General features: G+C 41.3%; 1 protein-coding gene and 1 long non-coding RNA gene across 2 annotated transcripts; one reads left to right on the plus strand and one right to left on the minus strand.

Moving 5' to 3' along the window:
• The first annotated feature begins 358 nt into the window (after positions 1 to 358).
• Positions 359 to 2289, plus strand: LOC127643011 (uncharacterized). The gene is made up of 2 exons (XR_007970445.1): positions 359 to 502; positions 931 to 2289. It is a non-coding gene; the product is annotated as an uncharacterized LOC127643011 (long non-coding RNA).
• On the minus strand, positions 2194 to 20568 carry ppp1cc (protein phosphatase 1, catalytic subunit, gamma isozyme). The gene is made up of 7 exons (XM_052125507.1): positions 20329 to 20568; positions 12380 to 12511; positions 10126 to 10356; positions 7420 to 7524; positions 5328 to 5551; positions 3060 to 3194; positions 2194 to 2978 (listed from the first exon to the last, which is right to left on the minus strand). Exons 1-7 carry the CDS (start codon positions 20381 to 20383, stop codon positions 2889 to 2891), a joined length of 972 nt encoding a protein of 323 aa, XP_051981467.1. The 5' UTR covers positions 20384 to 20568; the 3' UTR covers positions 2194 to 2888.
• Between the last annotated feature and the right edge of the window lie 1731 nt (positions 20569 to 22299).

The following is a 22299-nucleotide window of genomic DNA, read 5'->3' on the forward strand; positions in this document are numbered from 1 at the left end:
CTTGTGGAAGTATAGGCATCTGCAGAACAATAATGGGCGTTTCTCAATCAGTGGGCGTTTCCAAACCAGGGTGGGCGTTTCTAAACTATCCAATGAAAGTGGGGAATCTCAGCATAGTAATCAGTGGGCGTTTCCAAACCAGGATGGGCGTGTCTAAACTATCCAATGAAAGTGGGGAATCTCAGTGTAGTAATCAGTGGGTGTTTCCAAACCAGGGTGGGCATTTCTAAACTATCCAATGGAAGAATCTCAGTGTAGTAATCAGTGGGCGTTTCCAAACCAGGATGGGCGTTTCTAAACTATCCAATGAAAGTGGGGAATCTCAGTGTAGTAATCAGTGGGTGTTTCCAAACCAGGGTGGGCGTTTCTAAACTATCCAATGAAAGTGGGGAATCTCAGTGTAGTAATCAGTGGGTGTTTCCAAACCAGGATGGGCGTTTCTAAACTATCCAATGAAAGTGGGGAATCTCAGTGTAGTAATCAGTGGGCGTTTCTAAACAGGGTGGGCGTTTCTAAACTATCCAATGAAAGTGGGGAATCTCAGTGTAGTAATCAGTGGGCGTTTCCAAACCAGGGTGGGCGTTTCTAAACATCCAATGGAAGAATCTCAGTGTAGTAATCAGTGGGCGTTTCCAAACCAGGATGGGCGTTTCTAAACTATCCAATGAAAGTGGGGAATCTCAGTGTAGTAATCAGTGGGTGTTTCCAAACCAGGATGGGCGTTTCTAAACTATCCAATGAAAGTGGGGAATCTCAGTGTAGTAATCAGTGGGCGTTTCCAAACCAGGGTGGGCGTTTCTAAACTATCCAATGGAAGTGAATCTCAGTGTAGTAATCAGTGGGCGTTTCCAAACCAGGATGGGCGTTTCTAAACTATCCAATGAAAGTGGGGAATCTCAGTGTAGTAATCAGTGGGCGTTTCCAAACCAGGGTGGGCGTTTCTAAACATCCAATGGAAGAATCTCAGTGTAGTAATCAGTGGGCGTTTCCAAACCAGGGTGGGCGTTTCTAAACATCCAATGGAAGAATCTCAGTGTAGTAATCAGTGGGCGTTTCCAAACCAGGATGGGCGTTTCTAAACTATCCAATGAAAGTGGGGAATCTCAGTGTAGTAATCAGTGGGTGTTTCCAAACCAGGATGGGCGTTTCTAAACTATCCAATGAAAGTGGGGAATCTCAGTGTAGTAATCAGTGGGCGTTTCCAAACCAGGGTGGGCGTTTCTAAACTATCCAATGAAAGTGGGGAATCTCAGTGTAGTAATCAGTGGGCGTTTCCAAACCAGGATGGGCGTTTCTAAACTATCCAATGAAAGTGGGGAATCTCAGTGTAGTAATCAGTGGGCGTTTCCAAACCAGGGTGGGCGTTTCTAAACATCCAATGGAAGAATCTCAGTGTAGTAATCAGTGGGCGTTTCCAAACCAGGATGGGCGTTTCTAAACTATCCAATGAAAGTGGGGAATCTCAGTGTAGTAATCAGTGGGTGTTTCCAAACCAGGATGGGCGTTTCTAAACTATCCAATGAAAGTGGGGAATCTCAGTGTAGTAATCAGTGGGCGTTTCCAAACCAGGGTGGGCGTTTCTAAACTATCCAATGAAAGTGGGGAATCTCAGTGTAGTAATCAGTGGGCGTTTCCAAACCAGGGTGGGCGTTTCTAAACTATCCAATGAAAGTGGGGAATCTCAGTGTAGTAATCAGTGGGCGTTTCCAAACCAGGGTGGGCGTTTCTAAACTATCCAATGAAAGTGGGGAATCTCAGTGTAGTAATCAGTGGGTGTTTCCAAACCAGGATGGGCGTTTCTAAACTATCTCAGTGTAGTAATCAGTGGGTGTTTCCAAACCAGGATGGGCGTTTCTAAACTATCTCAGTGTAGTAATCAGTGGGTGTTTCTAAACTATCCAATGAAAGTGGGGAATCTCAGTGTAGTAGGCAAATTATGTAAAGCGGTTGAAAAACTGATAAATTGGGAAAACGCCCATTTTTGTTCTGCAGACACACAAATCTGGCCGTGTGTTCTTTTCTGATAATATTAGATGCATGCAACAAAAAACATATTTTTGAAATTAAATCAACATGACCATAATGTGATGCAAAAACAATCATTTACCATGAGACAGAATAAGAAAACAAAAAAGTTGTAATTGTATAGAAAGCACTAAACTTTGTTACCACCTGGTGTAATCCTAATTTCATTAAAGACACACACACACACACACACACACACACACACACACACACACACACACACACACACACACACACACACACACACACACACACACACACACACACACTCTGTACTGCTGTATCCTGTCTAAACGGTTTAAAAGAATTAAAAATACAAAATAATGACAACCGTAACACGTTTGAAAATTTGTCAAATCTCATGGCACGTTCACAAGACAAAAAAATGCAAAATGCAGAAAAGATTTAGGTGCTAAAGTTGAAAACAGAGCGCTGCTATTTGCTTCATACTGGAGTAAAAACATTTCATTTGTTCACAGTGGTCTGAACAAGCAATCGGGAGCGCAAATCATTTTAAACAACGTGTCAAAACGTTCAATTCCCGAGATTGGGTTCATCCCTGTGTTTATTAACAAGGTGTTGCCGTGGTTATGGTGGGCGGAGCTTGCGTGACGTAACATATAAAAGCCTTTATCGTCTCCGAGAATGACTGAAAACATTAAAACTCGAAATGAAAACGCTCCCTCTGAGATCCGAGTGGCCGCTCCACGGGTCGTGGGGGAAAAGGACGGTAAACAGAAGGAAAATGCTACAAAAACAAACAAACAGTTCAGAGTCAGTCTAAGTGACCGTAAAGCGCGACTCCAACGCTGTGACGCATGGAGACTGTATGATACAAGTCCGGACGGGTCACACCGGCCAGCTCATTTTTTGGCCTGTTTGGTGACCATGTTCCTGGGTGGAGTCACCGGACGGCTGGAGTTTGGTTTCTTCTTCTCGGCTGGTTTCAAAATCTGTAGAACAGCAGACGACATGTGATGGCACTGCTAAAAACACGTCAACGCTGATGGTAGAAAGACGGACGGTCAGTGTACCTGAAAAGAGCACATGAGGGTCTCGTCTACGCTCATCATGGCTCCAGCGTTGTCAAACTCTCCGCAGTAGTTTGGTGCGGAGAACAGAGTCACCAGCTGTCTCTTAGCAAAGAACTCGTAACCGTCTTCCACCACCTACAGGAACACACACACAGGAGCTTTAAACACTAACTGGAAACTCTGGGAACAAACAAGACAAATGAAGAGGAGCTTGTTATTAAAACAGGTGTGACAGTTGTGGTGTAGGGTCAAAAAAGCCGACACCGAACAATTTGTTCTACCGCCTCAAAACGAAGCACGCAAAAGAATATTACGAAAGCCAAAAGATGCACTCTGCATTAATTCTGACATAATTCTATATTTTTTTTGCAAGATGTGTTTAGGTTTATTTTCATTGGATTATATTTTATTACTTTTTTTATTTTTTTGCATTTCTTCAGGAAAGCTTATAATAATAATAATAATAATAACAATAACTCAGACTGAAATGTGGCATAATAGAAGGATTTAAAACCTAGTTTTTTCCCCAAATAAAGAGAAATGTATGTAAAAGGAAGTATTTAATTCACTGCCTGGATTATCCCAAAATAAGCATTACAATATGGTAATTTAATATACTACGGAAGCCTTGAACAGCCAGGTGAAAAATAAATAAAAATGGTGAAAAAATAAATAATTGTGTATCAGTTCGTTCCTGAGCCAAAGTCTTAAATTTTTTTCTCTCTTAAAATGTTTTTTTTTTTTCCTCTTAAATTTTTTTTAGCACTCTTCAAAAAAAAAAAGGAAAAAAAAAAAAGTTTCTCTTCAAAAAAAATTTTTTTTCCTCTTAAATTTTTTTTTTTCTCTCTTAAAATGTTGTAATTTTTTTTCTCTCTTCAAAAAAAGGAATACGGTACCAACCTTGGCTACCAGGATTGTCCCTGTAAAGAGACTTTTTTTTTTTTTATGTATTTTGGACTTTTGGACAATTTTAATTTTTTCTCAGCGCTTCCGTAATATACAGTATTTACCAATTTGTATTGATTTCCCCCCAAAAAATCTACATATTGTGATATATATTGTTATCGTGATATAAAATGACTCAATGGAAACATGTAGATGCTTCATGCTGCAATCCGTGATATTTAATCATTTACATTTAGATGCACCAATAAAACAAAACAGTTATAAAACAGCAATATTTACGCATATTAGGGCGAGAAACTACATTCAAATTTATACCTTAAATATGACCAAAATCAGTCAGTAGAGGTCTTCACGGGTCCAAACATTTGTTCCCGAACCCAAAGAGACCCGTCTATTATTTGAAAGCTTGGACCCATAACCATGCAGAACCGAGAAATGCTGGACCCGGACTGGACCAGTCTATATTGTCACTTTTCCACGGCACGTTACGTTTCGACTCGACTCGCTTGACTTTTCCGAGCTTGCTTTTCCACTGCGGTTTAGTGCCGCCTCAACATGGGCGGGATTATAGGCTGATCGTCATAGTTGTACCGTGACATCATCAGACCTGGGACCCGCAGCAATAGTATGGGACCCAAGCCGGACACGGCTGACCGTATAAAGCGTGGATCTGAACCCGTACAGGTCCCGTGTCGGGAGTCCGCCTCAGTTTACAGACACTGTAAATTCGAGCTGAAGTACTTCGGGAATACAACGAATCTCAGCAACCATCTCCACAGGCGCCACCTTATTAAGGCTGGAGCTGCAATTGTGGTAGCTGCTAGTTCAAGTTCGGACATGATATCAGCATCCATTGCTAGATTTATAAGCATGGGTATGCGCCCCTATAGCTTGGTGGAAAACCAAGATACACAAGACTCTGACTAGCACACCTGGAGTCGCGAGTTTGAATCCAGGGTGTGCTGAGTGACTCCAGTCAGGTCTCCTTAGCAACCAAATTGGGCCGGTTGCTAGGGAGGGTAGAGTCACATGGGGTATCCTCCTCGCTCTCGGTGGGGCGTGTGGTGAGTCGAGCGTGGAATGCCGTGGAGAATAGCATGAAGCCTCCACACACGCTACGTCTCCGTGGTAACACGCTCAACAAGCCATGTGATAAGATGCGCGTTTTGACGGTCTCAGACGCGGAGGCAACTGAGATCGAGGCGAGTCACTACGCCACCATGAGGACTTGGGTATTGGGCATTCCAGATAGTTTTCACATAAACAATTTCTTTGTACAATTATGAATATCAAATATTCTGAAAGACCCCAAACCAACGCCTCTGCCTGCAGCGGAGCACACATGCCTCTGAGGAGACTCACCTGATGGGCCCTGCAGATGAGATCCAGGTCGTGTTTGTGCAGGAATTTGGCCACCACTTCAGCTCCAAAGGTGAAGGACACTCCTCGGTCGTTCTCTCCCCATCCCAGAACATCCTTGTCTGGATCAGACCACAGCAGGTCACACAAGAGACCCTGATCAGGAACATCTGTGGGTCTCATGATTCTTCTGATCTGCTCCATGGACTGCAGGTCTGGAGACAAGCCTGAGGAACGGCAACAAACAGGATGAAACAAAGATTTAGTTTAGTTGAAACTTTCTAGCGGTACACGTTTATTATGCCACATTGCATCACAATAATCAAACGCGCTCTCCTGTAATGTCTCTCTTCATTTTTGTACATAATTTTATTTACATAATTGTATTATTTATAATGAAAATATGTGCATTTATTTTTAATTCTATTTCCTAATTTAGATTATTATTATGTAATCAATTATATCATCTAATAGTTTTATTTAAAAAAAAAAACACAGTATTTTGAAAATGTATGCATTTCTGGGCTGCCGCTTGCAATTTTTCACACTCAAATTTAAAAGCTCACTATTCACACACACTATGGTCTTATTTTTTCAAAAAACACCTCAAATAAAAATAAAAAAGACACCAATCATTCATAAAATAAATATTGATTTGTACGTGTTTATGATCTTATGATAAACAGAATGTTTGTTTTTTATGTCTCAACTTTGTAAGCATGTAATTCTGGTTCTGTTCACACCATCTCACTTTGAGAAGTCTCATTTCATTCCACTAGATGGCAGCAAGCACTAGAACAAATCACAATATTCAGATCTCACAGATGTCCATAGACATTCAGTCTAATGTTCAGTTCAAGCACCACCCTCATTATTTCATTGAATATCTCGGCCTCTGAGTGGACTACAAGCTCAATGAAAAGCTGGTGTCATTTAAAGCTGAGATTATTCACAAAATCAAGATTAGAGACAAGTAAACAATTGCTCATTTTTTAGACAGCTGTCTAAGGTAAAAGCAGATATAATGATTTTAGCTATTTGGGGCTTACAGCAGCAGTGATCGGTGCATAAAGAGTATGCATTTGATGACTTATTCTGATCCTATTTCACTTTGTGATTCTTATGAAAATATTTAAAACTCTGGTTACCATCAATATATATTTAAACATTAGCTTCTGTTTATGTCAGTTTCTCAATAACTTCTTAAACTAACAGTTTTTGTTCAGATCTTCGGCCAAGAGTTTCTGCTTCTTTTCCTCTTTCAGCCGCCGAAATGTCAGTGCATACCTACTTTTATATTCATATCAATATTTGTACCCCATTACCTCTAATTTGTGATGCGATTTGTTTAAGGAATCATTTTGTGTAGCATGAATGCAAAAGCGATGGTATTTACTGAAAAGTTCCGATTCTAAGCTTTCAAACGATACCTCATATGCCTGACCCATGAATACGGGGACTTTAACGTTTTAAGTGTTTTCGTAATTTAGCACCCCTTGTGGACCCGCTGGAACGATCCCCGTTCACATGAATCTGCTAAAATGACTAAAAGCGCTGTCTTATGCATGCCAGGCCAGTAGTTGGTGATGTCACTTTTTAAAGAAACACTACATGCCTGTGCACATAAGCGTTCTTCTACAGAGCGGCGAATACAAACAATGCAGATGGCGAAAGCATCGAGCAATTTTGTCTGGGCGGATGATAAGTTCGCTTTATTACTACAAGTGACCCAGGACTATAAAGCACGCCACCTTTTTAAGGACTCCAAATGGTGATCTCATGTTGAAGTTCTCGAAGTTCATGCCTATAGACTGAACATGTAATACACGTGCGCATGACGTCACTGTTTACAGAAATTGTGTTTATGTATGTTTACACAGAGACGCTAATGGCAATGTTTTCAAAAGTTTGCATTTTCAGGCCGAAAAACGCTGTTGTCGTGTAAACGAACAGCCAAAGCGCATAAAACGTTTTCAGTTTTTAGTTGATATGCATACATCCCGATTCGCTCTACTCCACATTAATGATGAGTCACTGTTTGTTCTTTAGCAGCTGAATGTTTGTTCTGTTGTCTCGGTTACAGCGGCACACCCACCTCCATGGCAACAGAAGATCTTCTCATCCACAATGGCGGCGATGGGCAGACAGTTGAAACAGTCCGTAAACGTCTTCCACAGCTTGATGTTGTAACGTCTCCTGCCTAAACACACAACATTGCAAATATGTGGTTGAAAATATGTCAATGATTTGTTATTGTGATTGAGCAGTTAAAGTGTAAAAAGAGCTCTTCGGGGACAGAGAGCAGCATGCTAAAAATATACACCAGCTCCTCTTCACCTCAACACACACTCACACAAACTCACTCACACACTCACACCTACATATACACTCACTCACACCACACACATACATACACAGATCACACACACTCTCTCACTCACTCACATACATACACACACACACACACACACACACACACTCTCTCACTCACTCACATACATATACACACACATACACACACTCTCTCACTCACTCACATACACACACACACACACACTCTCTCACTCACTCACATACACACACACACACACTCTCTCTCACACACTCACAAACACTCACACACACTCTCTCACTCACTCACTCACTCACTCACATACATACACACACACACACACACTCTCTCACTCACTCACATACATACACACACACTCACACACACACACTCTCTCACTCACTCACATACATATACACACACACACACACACACACTCTCTCACTCACTCACATACATACACACACACACACACACTCTCTCACTCACTCACATACATATACACACACACACACACACACACACACACTCTCTCACTCACTCACATACATATACACACACACACACACACACACACACACACACACACACACACTCTCTCACTCACTCACATACATATACACACACATACACACACTCTCTCACTCACTCACATACACACACTCTCTCACTCACTCACATACACACACAAACACACTCTCTCTCACACACTCACAAACACTCTCTCACTCACTCACTCACTCACTCACATACATACACACACACACACACTCTCTCACTCACTCACATACACACACACTCACACACACACACACACACACACACACACTCACACACACTCTCTCACTCACTCACATACATACACACACACTCACACACACACACACACACTCTCTCACTCACATACATACATACACACACACACACACACACTCTCTCACTCACTCACATACATATACACACACTCTCTCACTCACTCACATACACACACACACACACACACACGCTCTCTCACACACACACACACGCACGCTCTCTCACTCACTCACATACATACACACACACACACACACACACACACACACACACACACACTCTCTCTCACTCACTCACTCACTCTCATACATACACACACACACTCTCTCTCACTCACTCACATACACACACACACACACACTCTCTCTCACTCACTCACATACATATACACACACACACACACACACTCTCACATACATATACACACACACACTCACTCACTCACTCACATACATATACACACACACACACACACTCTCTCACTCACTCACATACATACACACACACACACTCTCTCACTCACTCACATACATACACACACACTCTCTCTCACTCACTCACTCACATACATATACACCCACACACACACACTCTCACTCACTCACATACATACACACACACACTCTCTCTCTCTCACTCACTCACTCTCATACATATACACACACACTCTCTCTCTCACTCACTCACATACATACACACACACACACACACACACACTCTCTCACTCACTCACTCTCATACATATACACACACACACACACACACACACACACACACTCTCTCACTCACATACATATACACACACACACACACACACTCTCACTCACTCACATACATACACACACACACACACTCTCTCTCTCACTCACTCACTCTCATACATACACACACACACACACACACACACACACACACACACACTCTCTCACTCAATCACTCACATACATACACACACATACACACACTACAGCCAAACAATCCATCAAAACCATAAACGACTATTGACGCTGACTATCAAACCTGGAGTCACGAGTTTGAATCCAGGGCGTGCTGAGTGACTCAAGCCAAGTCTCCTTAGCAACCAAATTGGCCCGGTTGCTAGGGAGGGTAGAGTCACATGGGGTAACCTCCTCGTGGTCGCTATAATGTTGTTCTCGCTCTCGATGGGTCACGTGGAGAGTCGTGTGTGGATGCCGCGGAGAATAGCGTGAAGCCTCCACACGTGCTACGTCTCCGTGGTAACGCACTCAACAAGTAACGTGATAAGATGCGCGGATCGACGGTCTCAGACGTGGATGCAACTGAGATTCGTGAGACAAACAGCATATCCCGAAAAAAATCTAAATAGGTTTTATCTCAAATGTAAATCTGTATATTGTGTGAAAATATGCAGAGCACAGAGATGTAGCGCAAAACAGTAGAGAAACGAGTGGTAATAATGTCATCATAAAGGGGGAGATAATCACGATGGGGGATATTTTTTCCTGTTTTCCGTTATTATTATATTTCAAAACAACATAAAATAAACATTGCATGATTGTATCCATTTCACTTGGCATTGTTTTGCCTTCATTCACAAGATGCACATAAAGTGTGAATGGCATTTCATACAACACCCCTAGTCAGCCAGTAAACTCTCTCATGTACACTCACATTCATCGTAGAAGCCATAGATGCGATTGATAGAAGCACACTCGTGGTTCCCTCTCAACAGGAAGAAGTTCTCGGGGTATTTGATCTTGTAGGCCAACAGCAGGCAGATGGTCTCCAGAGACTGTTTCCCCCGATCCACATAATCCCCCAGGAACAGGTAGTTGCTCTCAGGCGGGTATCCTCCATACTCAAAGAGCCGGAGCAGGTCGTAGTACTGCCCGTGGATGTCACCTGTGGAGAGGAGAGCATCTCAATCACTGTTCTGATTATATCATCACCAGGCGTTGAACTGACTCAACTGTGAGACTATTTAATGACATGATGTAACAGCAATTAAACTAAATGCACGAGTCTCCTCGTAAGAGCTAATCACCTACAGTAAAACAGCTCTTTGTTTTCAGGCATCTGAAATCACACTTAAACTAGGGTTGGGCAGTTATGACGGCATATACCGTGCAGCAGTAGAAATGTGAGGTTTTATTTTAACGTTTATAACGCAATATATCCACAGCATGATTTAAAAAGTCCAACACCGAGTGCAAAACTGTAGCAACTGTAAATAGTTCATGTTTGGCACATGCAGAATTGAACTGATGTGCGGTTACATATGTGCACATATCGGCTATTTCGCAACAGCTTTGAACATGGCTCAATCTGTCAAATGCATGAGTGTAATCAAACTTATAATGTACTAATGTTTTGTCATTTACCTCGAGTGTTACATAATGTGAAGACATTGCTGCACTGATGTGATGATGACAGACTTATTCATTCATCTGTTTATTCATATATCTTTTGCTATGAATATTCTCTTTTGGTTCGTGTTCATCAAGTCATAAATAAATATATATATATATTAGGGATGAAAAAAAAATCTAAATTCAACCCCCACATCTGAACATATAAGTGTCTGATTGACACCTTGTCTGATTGACCTCCGTGCTCGTGGGAAAATGACAGAAAAATACTCGCTTACATATTCACGTGCTGCACGAAGAAATGGAGCGGCTTCTTCAAGCTTGTGGTTGAAAACACGTTTTTTATTGGTGCATTTCTACTTGTGCTGAATGACAGGATGATAAGGAGTGCACACATCATTGAGAGTTTGACATCATTGCCGTGGTATCCAGATACATTTCAGCAGATTTGCAGAAAGACTAGAATGAAAGTATCGTCAAATCAACATGTGACGCTTCGAAATTGCTTCTGCAAATGATACCAAAGACAATAGCGAGAAGGAAAATTAGTCCATCAAATGAAAGCAGAAAAACATCAGTGAGCCTACCAGCTGAAACCAGGACATAATTACAATGTTTAGAGAATTGTCGGGACACCGGGACACACCTCTTCCAAACGGGACGTCTGGTCACCTTAAACGCAATGAGAAAACAATCCCTCATACAACATTTAATGCCATGACCTTATGAATTAAAGACTTGTTGCTCCGATTTAAGACCTTTTTATGGCCTGATTTGGCAGAAGGCGAATTAAGACTATTTAAGACCTGCGGAAACCCTGTGTGCACACACACGCACGCGCGCACGCACAGAGTACATCAGTCTGGGAAGGGTTACAAAGCGATTTCAAAGGCTCTTGGACTCCAAAGAACCCCAGTGAGAGCCATTATCTCCAAATGGAGAACACTTGACACAGTAGTGAACCTTCCCAGAAGTGGCCGTCCTTCCAAAAGCCCTCCAAGAGCACCGCGACGACTCATCCAGGATATCACTAAAAACCCAAGGGCAACATCCAAGAACTGCAGGCGTCTCTCGTATCAGTAAAGGTCACCGTTCATGACTCCACGGTCAGAAAGACACGGGGCAATGATGACATCCACGGAAGAGTGGCGAGGCGGAACCCACTGCTAACATAGAAGCACATTAAGGCTCGTCTGAATTTTGCCAAAACACACCTTGATGATCCTCAAACATTTTGTGAGAATACTCTGTGGACTGATGAGTCGGAAGTAGAACTGTTTGGAAGAAAGGCGTCCTGTTACATCTGCCGTCAATCAAACCTACGGTCAAGCATGATGGTGGTGGTGTGATGGTGTCGGGATGCTTTGCTGCTTCAGGGCGACTTCCAATAACGAACGTCCCGTCATCAGTTCTATGTGTTTATAGTGTGGTGTTTTAAATATGCTCCTCCTGCATATCTTGTGTGGATGTGAAAATAAAGGATACACAAAGCATATTATATTTGGACCTCATCTGTTGTTTTGTGGTAGAAGAGCAGAAGGAAGTTTGTTACTCACCGCAGATCTTCAGAGGTGCTTCTAGCTCCAGTAGGATGGGCTGGCTGAGGAAGATCTCACGGGATTTCAGACACAATCCACGGATCTCGTTTTCCTGCAGCTGAACGTTCTTGCCAGGCTTCGACCCTCTCACTGCAAAAACACACACAAGCAGTCAACCAAAGTATATCCCTACCAGCAGGTTAATGACACTCAAGGCTCAATGTTGAAAAAAGACTGGGCAGAATCTGATGTTTCTCCACTGCTAACATTCGCAAAGAGCAACCGTTTGGCCTACTGCCGTAAAAGACGACAACATTTGGGATTTAAAGACAAAATCTGTCTCTGGCCTTATTTTGCTCGACGTAGAGTATCTGCGCAAATTATTCCAAATAAAAAAAAAATTCCCCATCTGTCGCTCACTTCAACGTTGTGTCGAAGAAGCAACGCTAGGGGTCTCTCTTGAGCGGCAAATATGCCAATGGGAATTACGCAGACTGTATTTGCATACCCCACCCCGGACATACGGGTATAAAAGCGGAGAAATACGTCGAGTTCATTCAGGAGTTTTCTGAGGAGCCGGAATGGACCAGCCACTTACTGTGGCTCGGCTCAGCGACGTGGCCGGGAGGACACAACGTCTCGTTCCCTCCATCAGGGAACGGAGGTTACATCCGTAACCTAAACATTAACCGTCTGTCGCTCACTTCGACGTTGTGTTGAAGAAGTGACACTAGGGGTCCAATTCAAATCACGGCATGCGCTGAGCTGTGTACGTGTACTGCTGACACAAGAGCGGGCAGGTATATTTACGTGCACAGGCGACCAGTTGTGTCAGACTGCACGTACCCTTCCCCAATGCCCCATAAAAAGTCGTCAGAATCCTTTTGGTTAACCTAAGCAGGGGAACAAGGCGACACCATTATCAAGACGGTTTCCATTATCTGCAGGGATTTTTCTGCTGATGTAACTAAAGACGTGCAGACAATTACAAAATGAACCATTTATGTCCCGATGGATAATGCTAAATTCCTACATTATTCTATTGATGCATATCATATGATCCGATCACAAGTGGTCAAGAAAGTTCAAATAAAACCTCTCCCAGACACAGCTGACATTTTATACAAGCACAAAAGCAACATTTCGAGCAGAATTATCCATTGTTTGAATGGAGTACCAGGTTGCATTCAGGACAGATTAGCATTTATACCTCAAATTAAATTAAATTAAATTAAATATAACCGCATTACAGATGTAACGCATTCAATATAACCGCATCAAAGATGTAACGCATTCAATATAACCGCATTAAAGATGTAGCGCATTCAATATAACCGCATCAAAGATGTAACGCATTCAATATAACCGCATTAAAGATGTAGCGCATTCAATATAACCGCATTAAAGATGTAACGCATTCAATATAACCGCATTACAGATGTAACGCATTCAATATAACCGCATCAAAGATGTGACGCATTCAATATAACCGCATCAAAGATGTGACGCATTCAATATAACCGCATCAAAGATGTGACGCATTCAATATAACCGCATCAAAGATGTAGTGCATTCAATATATCTGCATTAAAGATGTAACGCATTCAATATAACCGCATTAAAGATGTAGCGCATTCAATATAACCGTGTTAAAGATGTGACGCATTCAATATAACCGCATCAAAGATGTAACGCATTCAATATAACCGCATCAAAGATGTAACGCATTCAATATAACCGCATCAAAGATGTGACGCATTCAATATAACCGCATCAAAGATGTAACGCATTCAATATAACCGCATTAAAGATGTAGCGCATTCAATATAACCGCGTTAAAGATGTAACGCATTCAATATAACCGCATCAAAGATGTAACGCATTCAATATAACCGCATCAAAGATGTAGCGCATTCAATATAACCGCATTAAAGATGTAGTGCATTCAATATAACCGCATCAAATATGTAACGCATTCAATATAACCGTGTTAAAGATGTACCGCATTCAATATAACCGCATCAAAGATGTAACGCATTCAATATAACCGCGTCAAAGATGTAGCGCATTCAATATAACCGCGTTAAAGATGTAATGCATTCAATATAACCGCATCAAAGATGTAGTGCATTCAATATAACCGCATTAAAGATGTAACGCATTAAATAAAACGTGTTAAAGATGTAGCGCATTCAATATAACCGCGTTAAAGATGTAACGCATTCAATATAACCGCGTTAAAGATGTAACGCATTCACTATAACCGCGTTAAAGATGTAACGCATTCAATATAACCGCGTTAAAGATGTAACGCATTCAATATAACCACATTAAAGATGTAGCGCATTAAATATAACCGCATTAAAGATGTAACGCATTAAATAAAACCGTGTTAAAGATGTAGCGCATTAAATATAACCGCGTTAAAGATGTAACGCATTAAATAAAACCGTGTTAAAGATGTAGCGCATTCAATATAACCGCGTTAAAGATGTAACGCATTCAATATAACCACATTAAAGATGTAGCGCATTCAATATAACCGCGTCAAAGATGTAACGCATTCAATATAACCGCATTAAAGATGTAACGCATTAAATATAACCGCATTAAAGATGTAGCGCATTCAATATAACCGCGTTAAAGATGTGACGCATTCAATATAACCGCATTAAAGATGTAGCGCATTCAACATAACCGCGTTAAAGATGTAGCGCATTCGATATAACCGCGTTAAAGATGTGACGCATTCAATATAACCGCATTAAAGATGTAGCGCATTCAATATAACCGCGTTAAAGATGTGACGCATTAAATATAACCGCATTAAAGATGTAGCGCATTCAATATAACCGCGTTAAAGATGTAACGCATTCAATATAACCACATTAAAGATGTAGTGCATTCAATATAACCGCATTAAAGATGTAGTGCATTCAATATAACCGCATTAAAGATGTAACGCATTAAATAAAACCGCGTTAAAGATGTAGCGCATTAAATAAAACCGTTAAAGATGTAGCGCATTCAATATAACCGCGTTAAAGATGTAACTCATTCAATATAACCACATTAAAGATGTAGCGCATTAAATATAACCGCATTAAAGATGTAACGCATTAAATAAAACAGTGTTAAAGATGTAGCGCATTCAATATAACCGCATTAAAGATGTAGCGCATTAAATATAACCGCGTTAAAGATGTAACGCATTAAATATAACCGCGTTAAAGATGTAACGCATTCAATATAACCACATTAAAGTTGTAGCGCATTCAATATAACCGCGTTAAAGATGTAACGCATTCAATATAACCGCGTTAAAGATGTAACTCATTCAATATAACCACATTAAAGATGTAGTGCATTAAATATAACCGCATTAAATAAAACAGTGTTAAAGATGTAGCGCGTTCAATATAACCACATTAAAGATGTAACGCATTAAATATAACCGCGTTAAAGATGTAACGCATTAAATATAACCGCATTAAAGATGTAGCGCATTAAATATAACCGCGTTAAAGATGTAACGCATTCAATATAACCGCATTAAAGATGTAATGCCGGGGTGTTTCCTTTAAAGAGCTCCATCTCTGCTTATTCCACAATGAGAGTGCTTCTGAATTTACTTATTTGTTTTTTGGTATAATTCCCTCATACTTTGGGATCTACATCACCTGAAGCTGTTTGGAAAGTTTAGAGTGCATTTAGACTGTGATTTGTGTAATTCTTCCTCTTCTCCGTTAGTCGGGAGCTGCTGTGCTGCTCTTGCGTCATCATCATCATTACAGTTTAATGTGATCCCATGTTACGTTAAATGAGATCAACTGACTCATTTGACTCATATATTTAACAGGGTTAGATGAGATTATAATTATACAGACATTATAACTAAAATATACCGATATGAGTTGCTCCCAATGGCAGGCTAGCGCCTTGCATGGCCAGCCATCTCTTTGCAAAAGCGACCCGGTTCATCTCAGTTCTCCATCTACGCTTTCCTGCTTTCAGCATTCACAGTTTTCACATCAATCAAATTTTTATTGCACCAGAACTCCAGGGAATAGTCAAAGCCTGGCCTGTGCACTACACTGGCCTGTTACTGCAAAACAGGTCTATTTTTACCACTTGTTTTGAGCAACTGGCACACAGAAATTCATGCCATGGCTAGAGTTCTGCAGATCTGGACTGAAGCACTTTTTGCTTGTTACTGAAAGCTAGGGCTGGGCATTATGACTGTATAGGAGGCCTAGACTAGCGGTCGACCGATATATTGCCAAGGCCAATAAATTGTCAGATATTCTGAATTTTTTAATTATCGTCTCAAGCCGCCCCTGGGTATCTCAGTGAGTATTGATGCTGACTATCAACCCTGGAGTCACGAGTTTGAATCCAGGGTGTGCTGAGTGACTCCAGCCAGGTCTCCTAAGCAACCAAATATGGCCGGTTGCTAGGGAGGGTAGAGTCACATGGGGTAACCTCCTCGTGGTCACTATAATGTGGTTCTCGCTCTCGGTGGGGCGTGTGGTGAGTTGTGCGTGGATGCCGGAGAATAGCGTGAAGCCTCCACATGCGCCGTCTCCATGGTAACGGCTCAACAAGCCACGTGATAAGATGCACAGATTGAAGGTCTCAGACACGGAGGCAACTGAGATTCGTCCTCCGCCACCCGGATTGAGGAGAGTCACTACGCCACCACGAGGACTTGGTGTGCATTGGGAATTGGGCGTTCCACATTGGGGCGAAAAAGGGAGAAACAAAAACAAAAAATAGCCATTACCACATGGTTATTAAAATACAAACAATTCTTTTATTGAACTTAACAAAACATTTTTATATATATATATATATATATATATATATATATATATATATATATAGATCTACTTGATGGTCCAGTAACATCACCAGTGTGGGTGTACTGCACTATATTAGGCAAATGACACTTCCATATGTCTATGGATATAGCCGTGAGGTTTCATGGTACAGCTGCTAAAGTGGAATGAATGAGTCATTTAGACCAAATGAGTTCCCACTGTGTCTGTGTAATCTTATTATATGAGAAGAATGACTATTTAGTGGGTTATCAAATATGAGAGCATTACTCACAGTAATGGATTTAACATCTGACAGTGATCGTCTTGAAATGTATTTTTGTTGACGTGGTGCTTTGATGGCTTAAACAGCAGCGGTGCATAAAAGGACTAAACTTAAAGCTTTAAAGAGACGCAACATCTTGCAGAGAGTTTTAAGGTGCTCTCCGAGAAGCTGCGTCTCTCAGTTGATTTGAGAATTGCTCCTCCCATCCCCCCCAATTAAATTGTTCCAGAAAGCTTGAGACGGAGTCAGTTTGTCACAGCAGTTCTCCACTAAAAAGACAGAACAGCACATCCTCCTTGATCAAAGAAACACTCAAGCTAGGTGAGTGGTAAACAAAGTCCTAAAACTTGCCCTTATGGTTTTGGCTTTGAGGCAAATGATGACGCAAGCATTAAAAAATTACTGATACACACAAGCACATTTTGTGAACGTGTTTCTAACTATGACGGTGAAGTCACTGCATTGTTTTTCCACAAAAACTCATCCCAGTACAAGTACTGCTGAAGAGGTGCACGCATATGCATACTCGGATATGAAAACAAACACACACAAAGCTGCACATTAATGACTGGCATAATTCAATTTGCAATGTAATATGCAAAATTGCAATGCATTTCTATAGCTTTACAGAAAATCATGCATTAAAGTGCACCTATTATGGTATTTAAACGTGCCTAATTTTATTTTAAAGGTCTCATATAATAGAATTACATGCATCCAAGGTCAAAAAACACTTTAATTTGCTCATAATTGAACCTTTTTTACTCCAGTGTTAAAAACAACTTGTTCAATGATCCGTTCTGAACTCCTCCTTTCAGAGAGCATACTCTGCTCTGATTGGTCCGTTCTAAAGCATTCATTCTAAACTCCTCCTTTCAGAGAGCATACTCTGCTCTGATTGGTCCGTCCTGAAGCATTCATTCTAAACTCCTCCTTTCAGAGAGCATACTCTGCTCTGATTGGTCCGTCCTGAAGCATTCATTCTAAACTCCTCCTTTCAGAGAGCATACTCTGCTCTGATTGGTCCGTTCTAAAGCATTCATTCTAAACTCCTCCTTTCAGAGAGCATACTCTGCTCTGATTGGTCCGTCCTGAAGCATTCATTCTAAACTCCTCCTTTCAGAGACCATACTCTGCTCTGATTGGTCAGATGTCCCAGTCTGTTGTGATTGGTCTACCGCTTAGTGTAGTGTTTGAGGGCGGGTCAAAGCTGTCAAAGGTGCCCTCGCGCTCACCCGCATTTACACACACACTGAGACTTGAGTCGCAATCGAAAAATAGAGCCGCACCCCTGCGACTTGATCAATGCAACAATTTCTATTATCCGAAATAACTTTTAATGTTTCAATTTATTTCGCCGTAATCAGCCTCACACAACTGTAGAGTAACGCACCGCACTGTCTAGGTAGGGAACTAACAAGTTCCCACATCGCTGTCTAGGTAGGGAACTGGCCAGGTTCCGCAGCACTGTCTAGGTAGGGAACTAACAAGTTCCCACATCGCTGCCTAGGTAGGGAACTGGCCAGGTTCCGCATCGCTGTCTAGGTAGGGAACTGGCCAGGTTCTGCAGCACTGTCTAGGTAGGGAACTAACAAGTTCCCACATCGCTGCCTAGGTAGGGAACTGGCCAGGTTCCGCATCGCTGTCTAGGTAGGGAACTAACAGGTTTCCGCATCGCTGTCTATGTAGGGAACTGGCAAGATTCCGCATCGCTGTCTAGGTAGGGAACTGGCCAGGTTCCGCATCGCTGCCTAGGTAGGGAACTGGCAAGATTCCGCATCGCTGTCTAGGTAGGGAAGTAACAAGTTTCCGCATCGCTGCCTAGGTAGGGAACTGGCCAGGTTCCGCATCGCTGTCTAGGTAGGGAACTAACTAGTTTCCGCATCGCTGCCTAGGTAGGGAAATGGCAAGATTCCACATCGCTGTCTAGGTAGGGAAGTAACAAGTTTCCGCATCGCTGCCTAGGTAGGGAACTGGCCAGGTGCCGCAGCGCTGCCTAGGTAGGGAACTGGCCAGGTTCCGCATCGCTGCCTAGGTAGGGAACTGGCCAGGTTCCGCATCGCTGCCTAGGTAGGGAACTGGCCAGGTTCCGCATCGCTGCCTAGGTAGGGAACTAACAAGTTTCCGCATCGCTGTCTAGGTAGGGCACTGGCAAGATTCCACATCCCTGTCTAGGTAGGGCACTGGCCAGATTCCACATCGCTCTCTAGGTAGGGAACTAACAAGCTTCCACATCGCTCTCTAGGTAGGGAACTGGCAAGATTCCACATCCCTGTCTAGGTAGGGAACTGGCCAGATTCCACATCCCTGTCTATGTAGGGAACTGGCCAGATTCCACATCCCTGTCTATGTAGGGAACTGGCCAGATTCCACATCGCTCTCTAGGTAGGGCACTGGCCAGATTCCACATCGCTGTCTAGGTAGGGAACTAACATGTTCCCACATCGCTGTCTAGGTAGGGAACTAACATGTTCCCACATCGCTGTCTAGGTAGGGAACTAACATGTTCCCACATTGCTGTCTAGGTAGGGAACTGGCAAGATTCCACATCGCTGTCTAAGTAGGGAACTAACAAGTTCCCACATCGCTGTCTAGGTAGGGAACTGTCAAGATTCCACATCGCTGTCTAGGTAGGGAACTAACAAGTTTCCACATCGCTGTCTAGGTAGGGACAGAAGAATATTTTGAGACAGTCGATTTTGTCAAGGCAGAGCTAACGCTAGGCTAACCGTGTTAGCTCAGTGAACTGTTTAAAATACGACTCAAATAAACTAAAACAGACAAATAAATATCCATATGTAACATTAACAAAATATTATAACACAATTGCTCTCATTTTCGTCGCCTGTAGAAGTGAAACTCACCCTCGAGGAGCCGCTGAATGATGCTGTCTATGTTGAGTTTGTCGATGTCAGCCATGACGTGCCCAATAAAACACACACACCGCCGCTTAAAACACCCCAGACACGACAGATAAAAGTTTTCCGATTAAAAATAAACAGATTTATCACACAAACACTTATAAATCGCCCTAAAGCCTGTCTTTTTAGGTCTAGAGCGGACCGTTAGATGCGCGTGCTGCAGCTGTGACACACCGGCTGTGCGCGGAAGGATACTTTAACAGCAGCAGCAGCAGAACAGCTGCTGTGATCTGCCCGCGGATGAATATCACGCAGCTGCAAGAATGAGGAAAAAATAGGGCGGCAGAGTCGACTTTCTCAATAACATGTGACGTTGAATGTTAATAAGCACTGAAGACTTGTTTATATTTATTAAAGATGAGAGCTATTGTGGATTTTTTACTTTATAACATTGATTCATTGATAATTAAACACATTATCCATCTTATTTCTGCAATTCTGTCATTCACATAAAAGTACTGCATAAAACAAAGAATTAAATGGGTTACATTTTATACAGTAAATCATTATAATCATTGGGTTATTGTAATATCCCTTTTACTGTAATATAGGAAAAATTACTTCATTACAGACAGTATTTTCATTTAAAAAAGTAAAGTAAGGGATTACTCATAATTTTTCAGTAATTTAATTACAGTTACTCCTGATGTAATTGCGTTAAATACTGTATAGACTACAGAAAAATTATATATAAAACAACAGTGAACATAAAATCGAAATTTAATGTTATGTTAAAATATATGTTTTCTAATTTAACGCTGCCCCTTTAAATTCTTTGTCCAGCTCATGAATAATTTATTAGATTTTATATGATTTATTTGAAAGAATAATAAGAACAGTTTCATGTCTATCCTTATATTGTTCATCTGGTCGAGGCTGTGTAATAAGTAATGCAACTACTTTTCAGACAGAGTAATTAGTACAGTAATCTAATTACATTGTAGAATATGTAATTAGCAGTTGGTAATTAATTACTAATTAATGAAAAAAAATTCTATTGATTTTAAGGATAAATGTGACCCGGACATGTTATTGACAGGTTTCTGAGATGCACGCAAGACTGTTTACATAATAATATAATATACACGCACACACATATATATATATATATTCTCACTGGTATAATGTGGGCTAAAACACAGGTGCATCTTTTTAAACAGTATTGATGTTTTTAAAGGAACATGTGGATAGTTCACAACATATTTCAACATCATCTCTTGGAGGAAATGTTCTTTTCTTGAGATGTTTCATCAGCAGCCAGATTGCGTAGCCTAAAGAACACAGAGAAGATTCTGCATATAAGTGTCTGAATGAACCACATTGCTTTTAATCCAGCATGCACACTAAGTATTAAATGTACAGCTTTAGGCAAATTATAGGTAAGTGAACTCTTTGGGCTAATAAACATTGAAGAGGGATTCCAATACGTATATGAAGCGAAACTGTATTCAAGAGTGTCTGATTGCTGTTGTCATATTGTAAAATATATATGAATTAAATATATAAAGGTTCTAAAGGTGGCATTTCTAAAGGTGGCGTTTCACACATTGATTATTGACATCATCTAATGTTTCTGGAAATGTTTCATATGTTTGTATGGGTTTGGCTAATTCATAAAAAATTCCATTTTCTTTAGAATTAATTCTTTTTTTTAATTGTACATGCAATTAAAACAGGACACATGTAACAACATAATATTACAAAAATGCTTAAAATATGAACAAAACACGTATAAAATGAACTGAACAGAACTCAAACCTTCCTCCTGGTCCGCATCGATTTAAACTCGCCTGTGCGTAATCGAACGCATCAAGGGAGACGGATGCTGAGGCGGTTGTCATTAGATTAGATTACAGTCTTTGCCTCGGACAGACGATTTCTCGTGATGGTATTAATTTGGTTCTGGAGGCTGAA

Source organism: Xyrauchen texanus, chromosome 4 (assembly GCF_025860055.1).
Source record: "Xyrauchen texanus isolate HMW12.3.18 chromosome 4, RBS_HiC_50CHRs, whole genome shotgun sequence".
Taxonomy (NCBI): Eukaryota; Metazoa; Chordata; class Actinopteri; order Cypriniformes; family Catostomidae; genus Xyrauchen; species Xyrauchen texanus.